Source organism: Medicago sativa, chromosome 2 (assembly GCF_051527215.1).
Source record: "Medicago sativa cultivar Bolivia chromosome 2, Bolivia_mono, whole genome shotgun sequence".
In the NCBI taxonomy this organism is placed as follows: Eukaryota; Viridiplantae; Streptophyta; class Magnoliopsida; order Fabales; family Fabaceae; genus Medicago; species Medicago sativa.
The window spans coordinates 14,650,000-14,664,151 of NC_140750.1; the positions used below are offsets into that span (position 1 = coordinate 14,650,000).

General features: G+C 31.6%; 1 protein-coding gene across 1 annotated transcript; it reads left to right on the top strand.

The window, feature by feature from the left end:
• The first annotated feature begins 574 nt into the window (after positions 1–574).
• Positions 575–3,967, top strand: LOC146944829 (calcineurin B-like protein 2). The gene is made up of 8 exons (XM_085743179.1): positions 575–760; positions 1,015–1,097; positions 1,484–1,543; positions 1,688–1,796; positions 2,109–2,161; positions 2,309–2,389; positions 2,661–2,773; positions 3,689–3,967. The coding sequence occupies exons 1-8, from the start codon at positions 637–639 to the stop codon at positions 3,744–3,746; spliced, it is 681 nt and encodes a 226-aa protein (XP_085599305.1). The 5' UTR covers positions 575–636; the 3' UTR covers positions 3,747–3,967.
• Positions 3,968–14,152: the final 10,185 nt, after the last annotated feature.

Here is a 14,152-nt window from a genome sequence, read left to right on the forward strand (position 1 = left end):
CAATTTTGTGTGCAGTCGAGAGAATGCGACTGCACTGCAGTCTGATCAAGATTAGACGAGCAATATTTTAAGTTCAAAACTTAGATTTCAAAACAATTAAAAACCTGACTTGAAATAGGGGGACGTATAATCTTAACCAGCGGGTCTAGATATGACCAACTGCACTCAATCCAAATGCGCTTAATTTATAGTCTAAGAATACAAATACAATTAATATTGCATGGTCTTGCCATTATTTTCTTTAAGATTCAACACTATCGTCAGATCTACATTGATGACATCGAGGGCATTGGCTCTCACTAGAATTGTTATGAACTTTTTTTTTAGGGGAGAACTGTTATAAACTTTTTTTTTTTTTTTAGCAAACTGTTATCAACTTATTCTGTAGTAAAAACGGTGTAATAGTACTGAAGCACTACTCTGGTTGCATGCATTGAGGAAAAGGAACACTTGAACTAAAACGTTATGGACTTCTGTATCTGTTTTATATATGTGTTGCAGTATCCCTTGTATTTCAGTAAATTAGAATTTTTCCTTTCTGTATATTTGCACATTTAATTAACGTTACTTTTTTTTTTTTTTTCCTATGTGTTTGGGAGTTTTAGGTATTGAGTTTGCTGATATTTGGTGAAGAAGATGACGTGTTGCTTTAAACAACTGTGGCTTGCTGTGTCAAATTGGTGTAATACCGAAGTGTCAAGCTCAAAGCGGCCTCCTAGTGGTTTAAAAGATCCAGAAGCAATTTCCAGAGAAACAGTTTGTATGTTATGATCATTGCCATATTTATTCCCATTTTAAGATCTTGGAAATTTTTTAGGCATGCAAATAGCAGTGTTTCCAATCTCGGAAAATAGTGGTTCATTCAAATTCTGTTAAGCAATAGCAGCGTTTTTTTCCTTCTTGGTGTTTGTATCATACTATCATTTTACCAGGACTCTATGATTTTACCATTTTCAATTACTAAGCTTCTAGTTAGGGCTTGAACAGAAGTAACTTGTTTTACCATCACTGCAGTTACTGTAAGCGAGGTTGAAGCATTGTACGAACTATTTAAGAAGATTAGCAGTTCAGTTGTTGACGATGGACTGATCACCAAGGTTAGGAATCTTATCTCATGCTCAATGGTTCTACAAGTATTACATTATGCCCGTAAATCCATTTTGTCATGGAAACATACCATTTTTCGCTTTCAGTTTCTATAAGAAACATTGTTTGGTTTTGATCCTCGTAAATATACCGTTTTTGACATCTAGTCCTTAAAATTTTGTTTTAGTCTCTTTAATACTTGTCCACTTTGAAATTATTTCTAGTAATATGTGTACCATATTGATTTTAGTCATATTTTACAGACTGGAATAAATAGGTCTACATATTGCATAGAAGAAAAAAAAATTATCTTCATGGTATTTTTTCTTTAATCTTTTGGAGTAATGGTATTCGTTCTACCTCATTAGTATAATCTGAGTGTCTTATTATATGACAGGAAGAATTTCAGTTGGCCTTATTTAAGACAAGCAACAAACGAAGTCTGTTTGCAGAGAGGGTATGTAAAAGCTTTCACTCGTGATTTTGTTTGCAACTTCTTACCTTTCTTCCCAAGTAAAATAGAAAAATAATAGTACATGATATATACATATGATATGAACATTGGTAAAAATTTGCTTGTTATTCTTTTCAAATTATGTAGGTGTTTGACATGTTTGACACAAATTCCCATGGAGCACTTGATTTCAAAGAGTTTGCATCTGCTCTGTCTGTTTTCCATCCAATTGCACCAATTGATGATAAGATTGAATGTAAGTGTGACAAATATTTATTAAGAATTTAGACATCTTCTAGTCAACAATTTTTTTATTATAAAGGATAGGCTTTTTGGACATTAATTCCAAGCAGTTAGAAAAGCACGCCGCTATTGATCTCGGTCATTGATTTGAGATTTGGTCAGTTCTCATTACACCTTCACTAAATTATTTGTAAATAATCTTTACCATTGATTTGAGATCTGAAGGCCGAGATCAATAAATGTGACACCGTCATGTATTAACTGCGTGGAATCCAAATCCTAATTCATATGGTTGTTGTGAATTCCTAACTTTCCCTTATTCCAGTTTTATTCAGAGTGTATGATCTCAAACAGCAAGGATATATTGAGAGGGATGAGGTAATTTAATTTATTTTTATATAGTGTTGAGTAATCAATGCATTGATGAACAATCTAAATCTTGTTTTAGATTCATAGGTCAAGTTTTAGTAATTCTATCTCCAGCATGCTTCATTACATTCTAATAATTTCTTATTTTGTGTATAGTTAAAACAATTGGTGGTAGCTACTCTATCTGAATCTGGCATGGAACTTTCAGATGAGATGATTAATGGCATCATTGACAAGGTGATTTATTTATCTGATATCAATATATATGTATGCCAAATCTTATTTTGTTCACAAGTCTAGGTAAATTGAGAAATTAATAAGTTGTTTCTTCCTTTTTATTTTAAGTTATTTCTACATAATTTACTTTCCTTTTCATTTTTATTGATAGTCTATAGAAAGAAAAGAAAGATTAACAAGCATGCAAGTTATATGCAAATTATGTACATTTGATAATTATGACAAGCTAAAACCATTTTTGTACTATCATAATCTTGAGTTGATGTTTCAGACATTTGAGGAAGTGGACACAAATCATGATGGGAAGATTGACAAAGAAGAATGGAAGTACCTTGCCATGCAGCAGCCATCCCTTCTGACAAATATGACTCTTCCCTATCTCACGTGAGTTTCTTCTTGTTGCTATTAACACTATTTCAATTTTGCTATTCTTGTCAGCCAGGGATGGAAGTCTTGCTAGTATATATCAGAATGTGTACACCATGCTTTTAATGTGTACACCATGCTTTCAGGGATGGAAGTCTTGCTAGTATGTTAGTTATGACTATTATGGCTTAATAACAAGACCGGTGCAGTTAAAATGTTTCCGATTCTTAATCAAGTCTAAATTTGTTAATAGATTTTAAGGGTTATTTATATAAGAATTGTGCCTCAACTAAATAACTAATATTTCCTCTGACCATGTATATGTTATCAATCTTAACCCTCTAAACAATTGATGAGAATATTCTATTTTACTTCTCTTAGCTTCATGCCCTTATGTATATGCCTCTTTCTATCTGTTAAAAAAAGTACCAACTCTCCCAAGAGCGTTTGAATGAGATGATTTAAGTCTCTTCCAGCATAATCAGAGGTTTAGGGTTCAAATTCAAGTCTGGGAATGCAACAGTGCCAAAACTCTTGAGGGATGTTATCCATTGCAGTCCTACATGTAGGGATTAGTCTCGGCAGTTGAGCGCGGAGGATATCTAGTTTACAAAAAACAACTACCACATAGTCTTTTTTTTTAAAAGAATAAAAACAAAAGTTAATGCTAAACTCAAGGGTAAATTTAGAATTGAAAAAAAAAATCCCTACATGTATCATATGGTTAGAAAATATTACCTAGAGATGGAATATTGGGCTATGTAGTTAATGTACAAGCCTGAATAATGACTTTGATTTTGTCCTAGTTAGGATCTTGAATATATCTATATTTTTTATCTCAAGGAATTGGAAACATGTTTAATTGAAGAATGATTAGGATTTTGTTACCATGCCCTAGCATCTAACCTCTCACAAACTGTTTCCTTTTTGCAGAGAAATCACAACTGCATTTCCCAGTTTCATATTTCATACTCAAGTTGATGATAATTGAAGCAACTGCATTTTCTATGTCAGAATGATGTTTCTTGGCTGCTTATGAGTTCTGCATGAAGGATTTAGGATTTGGTTAAGATGAATGTTGCATTCCCTAGAATATTCAGGTGTTTCAGAATTAGAATTGGGGTGTTTTGGATATAATTTTATTTGACATTATGGTTTTTTGAATGGCTCAAGTAAACCGTGATAAGGTTCTTTTTTTAACCCTTTGAATTTTAGAAGTATGGCTAAGGGTTATTCTAGCCAGGATTCAAAATATAATAGGTGTAAGCAATTGTAGTTGCGTCTACTGCATCTTTTCGTAAGTTTTTTATTTTGTTGATAAAATCATAAGTTATTATTTCTAACTTTTTAGGAAGGCATTAAAATATAGTTTTCTAAAGGTTTTATGAAAAATATAGTTATCATAAAAATTTAATCTTATTTATAAATCCAAACACTTTAATTTCAAAAGGGTTAATACAAGTTTATCCCTGTATTATTAGCGATTTCTGGTTTATCCCATATAAAAAAAATTGTTTAGATTTCAACCCTGTAATTTGAATGAGTCACATCAAAGGATGCTGGGAAACAATGCATACCTTATTCATAAATTTTGGTTATGATCAGTGGTTTCTTTTGAATTTGATTAATGGATCAACTTCTAATCGATTCTAAACCTACTTTTTTTGAAGGAAAAAAGTAGGTTTAGAATTGCTGATCAGTCATTGATATGATGGAAATTTTACCATATACCCCTACATTTGTACCTTCATTCCTACAAATTATCAAAATTCCATAATTACCCTTTTATCATTTAATCTTATATACACCTTTTTCCAAATACAGATGAGTTCAACCCCACATCTCAGTCTTGATGTGTATTTCTCGGAAACCTTTTTTAATCATCTTCGTATGTAATTTTGTTTTTCGGAAAGCATTGAAAAACAATACTGAAAATTCATCAATCATTCTTTTAAATCCTCTAGGTCATCGAACCGTTAAAAAAAATTTAAACAACAAATATCAAAAAGGGAAGTGGCACAACATCAATCACGATTTCCCATGTCGACGAACCAAAAACTTCATTTGTGCACTTAACAGAAGATAAACTTGATTAATCATCCTCTAATTAGCATGTACATCGTCGAGACAAAGGCTGTAGAGAAAACTTGCAAAAGAAAAGGACTACACGCCAAAACAAGCCTGTAACGACCATATTACGATGTTATGTTTATGTTTTCAGATAATTCTTCACAAATAGCAAAACAATTCCTAAGTTTTACGGAACACGTCAACAGGAAATGTTCAAATGTGTTTTCTAAAACCAAAATCCGGAAAAGTGGTATTTGTGATTTCTGGAAACTTTATCTGAAGACGACACATATTACCAAAAAAACAGATCAATTAAAAAAAATGATAATTTTAGGCAGGAAGCCGTTGATGGTTGCAAAAAGGAAGACAATATGGTGAATAGGAAAAGAATCTTGATCTGAATAGGAAGTCGTTGATGATTCTGAACAGGAAGATAATTATGATCTGAACCAGGAACTTTGATGATGAACAGGCAGACGAGATGTTGATGCTTTCTGGGAAAGTATTTTCATGTAGCTTTGCAGTTATGGGAGGGTGAACTGGAAAATTTTGGAGAAATTTAGAAATAAAAATTGGTGTTTTAATTTTATATGGAAGGGTAAAATAGATAATTCAAGTAAAATGTAAGGATGAGGGTATAAAGTTAGGGGTACAGGGTAAAATTTTGTGGTATGATCCCATCCATGAATCAAGGAATTCCAAGGTTCCATACAAGGTGATTGCGCCATTCTCAAGCAATACATAATTGTGAAATCAAAGACAATCAAATCCCAAAGGAAATCATACAATCAAGTTCAAAATCGAAATCAAACAAGAAATCAAGAGATGGGTGAATCAAATATAGAATAATTGAACAAATGAATTAAGATAGACATCCAAGAAATGCACCACATTCTTAATCTTCCATGAGGATTGAAGAATGCTAAGCCAAGGAGTTTTTTTTTTTTAAATAAAAAAATAGGCCAATTAGAGATCCTTCACAAAGGAGTGAAATCCTATTAGACTTTCTTACTTGCAATACAAGTTAATACCATAATTATTTAAAGTTACTTAGAATTAGTTATGTAGTTTATTGGTTGGTTTCCTATTTCGCGCCAATTATATTGGTTATTATTGGAAATCAAGTGTGAGTTATTATGTCTCACATCGGTTAGAAATGGAGAAAATGTTGGATATATAAGAGAGGAGACACATACACCTAATGTCTTAAAGTTTTGGGTGAAAATGTGGTGTCTAAGTCTTTTAGTGGTCCCTGGACATTTAACTCATTGCCGCTCCCCGGACTCCCCAACAAGGATTATATCCTTGTATACATTCTTGTATATATACAATTGTTTCTACTTATACTTATCTATAATCAAACTTTCAATAAAATTAATTATGCTTCTACTTATACTTATCTTTAATCAAGCATGCATTCAATAAAATTACTTATGCCTGTAATTATACTTATCTTTAATCAAGCATTCAATAAAATAATAGATTCTCATTTATCAATTTCATTGGTTATTCAATTTCTTTGGTTTCCCTATATGATCAAGCATTCAATAATAGATTCTCATTTATCAATTTATTTGGTTTCCCTTTATTGTATGAGTGAATATTTTCAATCTTCCCCTTTAATCACATCGTGTTCATCATCTCCATGAATGATCTAAACAATTCAATCTCTCTCAAAATTCTACTAATGGTGATGCTTATCCTAATGCATTTTTCCCCTGTTATTTGCATCCAGGTTAAAATCAAGGAGTTATCCTTCTTTCGCCTCCTATCACTTGAATAAACTATCAATCTTGGAGCAAAGTTATTACAGGAGCGTTATTAGCCTAGAACAAATTGAAGTTCATGAATGGAAATCTACCTATTCCAACTGAACACGATGCAAATTTTGATTTTTCTCAGGTGCATTGTAATGGTATGGTCGATTCTTGGATAAACCAAGCTCTATCTCCTTTTATTGCTTCTATTCTTTGTTTGGATGGCATGTATATATAAGAGGAAAATGGTTACAAAAGATCTCTACAAAACACAAGACAATGGCCGCTAAGGCTGTCAAAAGAGCATGCACACCAAATAAAAACAACCCACCTAAATACAGAGACTTCAACCATCCCAAAAGAAAAGACTAACCACCACAACGAGCAAAAAAAGCTCAAGAACCACGCCAAAGGGAAGACAATATAACTAGAAACCCCCACCCACAAAAACGACACTAAAGGCTGGGAACCTCCCAAACTCCCCACATAGATCGAATCCAAAACCTGCCACCTACAAAGAACACTATTGGTGCAAACAGAGAATTGGTTCTACTACCTACTCGTAAAGTGAACAAGCATGTCTACGTTGTCTACCTAAGAACCACTTACAATAGAGGAATTGGCTCCTTTCAAACAGTTTCTCACCATCCATGGTTTTGCCACAAAAAAAAATAATGTCAATACAGACCTGCCAGACATACCACACATTTGAATTTTATACCAAAATAAAGTCTAGCCTCACCTAGCGCTCTCCCCAAACGGCACCAATATCTAGAAAATAATTTACACTATGAAGATTGTTCTTGCACTAGTGGTTTGCAGATTGAAAATAAATTGATTTAGACTAGATGATGATTAAAATATTAGGATTCTTCGAATATCCTCCTTGTCACTATTTGGTAATAGAGGTTATATCCATAACAATTGTTAACTCTATACTCATGACTATTTAGCAAAACAGTCCAAACAATTTCTTGGCTCAATGTCCTATTTATCTAACACGACACTCAAATCTCTTAGGAGGAACTAATGTCATCAAAATCATGATCAACTTATAAATTCTTTGTCACAACTAAATAATTTGCTGCCTCTAAAACAATTATCTAATTAACGGCAATTCTAGATCTAGTTATGAAAACCTAGTGCTAGTAGTGAATTACTACCTTCGGTCCTAAAGATAAGAAAAAGTTGATGTGTCTATTCCAAAGTTTAGTCTAGAAACATCAAACTTTGTTGACCAAAATTACCCTTATATTTAGGGACGAAGATGATATCTCTTAAATTCATTTCAATATTGGCATGGTAAACAAAAATATTAAGCACAAGAGTTATAGAATAAAAATAGGTATCAAATTCATAAATTAGAACTCATAAGTTACATGGCTCAAATAGATTTAAAGAGGTTCATCTACACTCCCAATCTAAAGGAAACTAAGTACTAATGCCAGTAACAGACATTACAATAGATTTTCAGAAATTATACATTCAAAATATGATAGTATGAATCTTCAATGTGGTTTCCAAGGCATAAAATTGCCACTATTAGCCTTCAAAATAAAGCCTATCTCCTTCTCTGTGTATAAATCCATAACCCTTGAATTTTACTGAAGATGAGCTTCAATAGATTTAAAAAAATATATCATGCTTGAATGCCTCGCGTTTAACACTAAACACCTCGTGTGTGGATGTGGGATGCACCGTATTATTCATAGAAAATTATAGGTTTTTATGTTCGCTTGGGACGCCTCACATATTAGGTGGGTTTTGTTGTGTTACCCATAAGGATGTAGTTTTACTTAGAATCAGTGGCGGAGCCAGAAATTTTAGATTGTGGGGGCAGTATCCATATACTATAATACTAAAAATGTTATCTTACGAAGAAAAAAAACTATATATTATTGGAGAAAGTGCAAGATGAAAGTAAAATAATCACCTTACAATAATATATAAATGGAAGAGAAATAATAATACTTTTACAAAATTACTCTTATCAAATATTAATTTATTTACATTTCAATAAATACCAAGTGGAAGTCATTGACTTGAGAATTGAAGCAGGAATAGGCCGGATCGAGTTAGGTTTTGCAAATTATTTGTATGTACTTAATAGGCCAACCTTGTAGGCCTAAAAGAATTTATCTATGGTTAGTGGCATGACTCTTTAGCTAAATAAGTTTCTAAAAAATATTGGTATTCCTTGTTAAACAAAAACAAAAAAGGTCTAACCTAGTATAGGTTAGGTTAAAGGCCGGCCTGACCTGTTCTCACATGTACATGCAAATAATGCAACTATTAGTGTATAATAAAAAAAAAGTGTTTATGATTGCATTGAAAATTAAAATGATGATTTAATTTGGAACAAATTTTTACTACAAATGAATCACTTATAGCACAAAAGAAATATATGTTATGATTAACAAATCGATTTATCAATTTTATTACAAATAAATCACTTATAGCACAAAAGAAATATATGTTATAATTAATGAATCAATTTATCAATAAATGAAATATTAATTAGTTGGACTAACTTTACTTTAGTAAAATGAACTTTTTTTTTTTTTTACTACATAATGGGGGCATGAAGCTGGCTTAACAATAATGTTGTATACTAAAATTAATAAGTAGTGGAGGCACATGCCCACACAAGGGTGCAAGTGCTTAGAATGTTAAATCCTTTTGTCATAAATATGATAAGATGATATTTCTAAAACTATTACCATTCAAACAATTAATCTTAGTCAAGTATCAAAAGTTAGGATCAATAGTCATTCGAAACCTAGATTGATTCATGAACATTTGTAAATGAATAAAAAACATTAAGAACAAAAATTAGCTAAATAATACTAAGAATTCAATTGCATATGGAAGTACTCAACGGATTGCATCTACTTGACCTGATCAAATAAATCTAGCCACACTAAAAGAGACATGGAAACAAGATTAGGGATTTACACATGAATGGATGATGAAGAAGTTGATGGAATCTTGATTCCTACTTGTTTCCCTAGCCTCTGCTACATGGAAAACGCATTTATGGGGATTTTCTGTGTAAATTTTGATCCCTCACTCAGTTCTCAGATGTTGCAATCTCTCTTGGAGTAATAAGGTCCATGACTTTATTCTTTCTGCTTTCATTCACACCATCTGGGTCATACAGATTGCAAGGAACAATATGAGGTTTAATAGTAGAGATGCAAAATTCACACTGCAAAGGCAACGATCATGGCCACTATTACCTTAAGTAACTCCAGCTCAACTAGTTGTATTTAGGCTTAATTACTATTTTGGTCCCTTAAGTTATTTGTTGGTTACATTTTGGTCCCATAAGTTATTAACGTTACAATTTGGTCCCTTAAGTTATTTGTTGGTTACATTTTGGTACCATAAGTTATTAACGTTACAATTTGGTCCCTTAACTTAATTTTTGGTTTCGTTTTGGTCCCTTAACTTATTTTTTGGTTTCGTTTTTGTACCTTAACTCTAATAACATAAAGGACCAGAGTGGTTGACGGAGGAAGAGTTAAGGTACCAAAACGAAACCAAAAAATAAGTTAAGGGACCAAATTGTAACGTTAATAACTTATGGGACCAAGATGTAACCAACAAATAACTTAAGGGACCAAATTGTAACGTTAATAACTTATGGGACCAAAATGTAACCAACAAATAACTTAAGGGACCAAATCATTAATTAAGCCTTGTATTTATCCATCCTTTCAGGAACTAAAGATTGTTGAAAACTTCATGGTCTCTGCCAAGCATAGGAAAATGTCTCATTAAAGAGGTGAACTGGCATAAACCTATTGTTGGCTGGAATAAAATCAACATTGATGGAGCTTCAATTGGTAATCCTTGTCAAGTTGCGGTTTGTGTTATCTTCAAGGACTCGAGCAACTTTTGTCACTTGTTTTTCTATGAACAATGGAAATCGAAAGCTTTATATGCAGAATTTAGTTCAATAATCACTGCTCTTGAGAAAGCAAAGATGAATGTTCCTTGGGGTCTAATAAATAGATGGATCAATTGAATCAAGCTAGCTATGGCCACACCATTCATGATATAGAATGGTGGACTATTTGTCCTAACATCATTAGGAATATGGTCCCCCATCTTTTTGTTACTTTTTCCCCTTTTGTTACATAATACTACCTCTTCCAGTCCTTTTGATAAGAGACATTTGAGTCAATAAAAGTTGATGTATCTGGTTAAAGAATTGGACCAGATACATTAACTTTTGTTGACCTAAATATTTCTTATAAATATGATCGAAGTGAGTATTAGATCAATGAGATAAATGATTTGTGGATTTTTTTTGTGTCAACCTAGTGTTTTTTATTTTGAAAGATTGGTGCCAATATTCTTTTTTTCTATAAGGATGGTGTCGGCGTCAACATTGTTGGGATGTCAATTATCCGTCCATATATCTAAGCACTCTTTTGACTAAAAATTTGTTTTTATATATAAACCCCTTTTCAAATTACTAAATGCATTTATCATTTTTTCCTAAACATACCCCTAATTAATACTACTAATTTGTCTTGAAATATGAAAAGTCAAATTTAATACACATACAGACAAAGAACAATTTGGTAATATTAACACAAAATAGACACATTAATTGCACCAACAACTTTTCTTAAGAAATGTGAAAAATGCAAAAGGTGTTTACATACAGGGATGGAGGGAGTATTATATTAGATCAATGGGATATTCCTTCCGTCCTAAATTAAGTGAGTTTTTTGCTCATTTCACATTTATTAAGAAAAATATATAAGTGAAAGAGAGATAAAAATTGATTTTAAGTGCTCTTGTCAAGTATTGGTGCATCCTTAAAAAAAGTACTGGTGCATTTACCATTATCATAAATGCAAAGTGGAATATACTGAATTGTGAGTGATGAAAGTAGTATTAATTAGAGTTATAATTGCAAAAAAAGTAGTTAATATTGCATTGAAAAGTGAAATGAGCCTCTCATTTTGATACAATATTAAATGATTTGTGGAGTTTTTTTTGGTGTCAAGAAGTCAATTATTCACAATTTTATCTTGTTTACCAAAAAATAAAAAAAAAATATTATCCCATCTTTTTCCTTCTATCCGTTATTTTACCTCGCCCTTTTTTTAAATACATTTATATCATTTAGTTTATTTATTTTTACTTTTTAGTGATATTTTATTTTTCAATTATAGTCAATTGCTTTTTTTTTACAAGAGTCAATTGCTAAAAAGTATATTAAACAAAACCCCATTTTCTCCAAGTATATGTATATATAATTTAAGTAATATATTTTTTAGTCAAACAAAAAAGTAATATATTTTATATATGAATATATAAACAAAAAAAAAATTTCATTTGTTTCATTACATGCTAAATTACCTATAGAAAAACATGGCCACGGCAGCTACTCATTTCTCTGCTTTTTCTGAATGGTATACCTCAGTCCTCTCCACTTCAATAATTCTTTTATACACTGCTTTCATGTAAATTATTTGCAAATGTGTTTTTAGATTTTTTAATTAATTTGGAGATTTAGTTGTATTGCCCAACTGTGTTTGTTCAATCAAAGATGCAACAAATCAAAGTTAACCGGCCCTTGCTCATTTGCTGTGATTAATTTATATTCAAGAATACAAATCAGATTAATATTGCATGGTCTTGCCATTTTTTTTTTTTTTTTTGCTTTAAGATTCAAAAATGTGCTATTTGAACGCATCGGGGTCCAATTCAAGGTCATGGCTAGTGTCACAATGTTGATGCCTTGATTTTTGCAATGAGATGTAAAAATAACATCTTTCTGGTGATGTTGTGTTTGGCTGCCTGAATTTGATGATGTGCTTTTGGAACTCTGATTATTATATGATTTTTATTAATTTTTTTACCTTTAATTTGTGGTTTTCTTCGAAATCTATTCAGGCATATCTGATGATTTTTGAGTAATAGCACTCAATAATCAAAGTCGACAGATCTACAAAATAAGTTGATGAATTTTAATGAGAGCAAATGTCCTTGATATTATTAGTGTAGATCTGTCGACTTTGATTACACCTGTATAATTTGATTTATCACCCCTGATTATATATAATTTTTTAATAGCAGTGCCGTCAGATCTACATTGATAACATCGAGGGCAGTGTCCTCACTAGAATTTTCATAAACGTATTCCGTTACATAAGTATTCAAGTATTATTGTGCTTCACCAAAAAAAAAACGTACGACTCTAGTAGTGTTAACAAATATGAGACAATTTTTTTTTTTTTAAGGAATGAAACACGTTTTTATATTTACAATTTTCGCTAAGAAATCAAACTAGATATAATGTTATTAAATTAGTGAGAACAAATTATGAGATGGTTTATTATGGACCGTTTCTTTAAGTATCAAAACAAAGGTGATAAAACTGTGGGTTGTGTATAGGTTTTATTGGGATGACCCTATTTGATGGCACAGCCCTTATGTTTGTGTCTTGCTAACATGTTGTGATTATGTATGTTTCAAATAGAAATTAAATTTACGAGTAATGTGAATTGGTTGAAGTGGCATGGGATTTGAACCCCTTAAATATGTGGCCATGAGTTTGATCTCAGATCTAGTGTATCGAAAAGTTCAGTTGGGAGAGGAGGATCATCTTATTCCCTCCTAGGTTATCCAACATAGATTAATCACTACCAAGACTTTTACCATTTTTTATTAAAATTTACTATAAATAATAGTATCCATTATAAGTTGATATTGACATGAGTTTACCTAGTTTATGATTTAGTAGTATCTATTTGAATTCAAGCACCCACATTTGTAGCACAGTATCTACCAGTTAGTAGAAAGGAAAAAAAACCCAATTTTCTTCATTCCTGAAATCATAACAAGAAATTAAAACTCAATTTTATACATTTAGTAGTATCTATTTGATCACAATGTAGCAAAACTGCAATGAAATTTAATATTTTTCTTGTGTCTTTCTTTTTCTTTCCTTTTTTTGGTAAAATTTTCTTGTGTTTTCTATTTAAAGGTAAGCATCCACCAAAACTATATATTTAATAACGTTATCTCAATTTGGAATTTGTGTACATTCTTATTGTTAAATTGATTAATGGTGTTTACCTTATATAAGCTGAATGGAATTCCAAACATATCTAGTTCTTGTTCCATGATTGACTTGCCCTCATTTTCCTGTGTATTGTTGATTAACATCTTAATTAGGGATGTCACAACAACTTCAAGATTTATGTTCATCAGTGTCAGAAGGAGGAATGTATTTAATTTCGAACCAAAATAGGAAGGTTTAACCGGTTGAACTGTGAACCGACATTGTTTACTGTTTGATTATTTGAACAGTTCGATCACGGTTTTGTTCTGATTTGAACCATTTAACCCAGTGTTTATGTCATATTGATTGTATTAAGTCATGTAGATGCTATAATCTATGTTTTGTATATGTGTTGCAGTATCCCTTGTATTTCAGTAAATTTGAATTTTTCTTTTCTTTATACTTGCACATTTAATTTAGTTTTTTCTCTTGGTGTTTGGGAGCTTCAGTTATGGAGTCTGTTGATATCTGCTGGAGAACAAG

Coding starts and splice junctions, on each gene's coding strand:
- LOC146944829 (XM_085743179.1), top strand. CDS start 637: ATGACGTGTTGCTTTAAACAACTGTGGCTTGCTGTGTCAAATTGGTGT. Junction 1,098..1,483: donor ACGATGGACTGATCACCAAG/GTTAGGAATCTT, acceptor ATTATATGACAG/GAAGAATTTCAGTTGGCCTT. Junction 2,390..2,660: donor TTAATGGCATCATTGACAAG/GTGATTTATTTA, acceptor TTGATGTTTCAG/ACATTTGAGGAAGTGGACAC.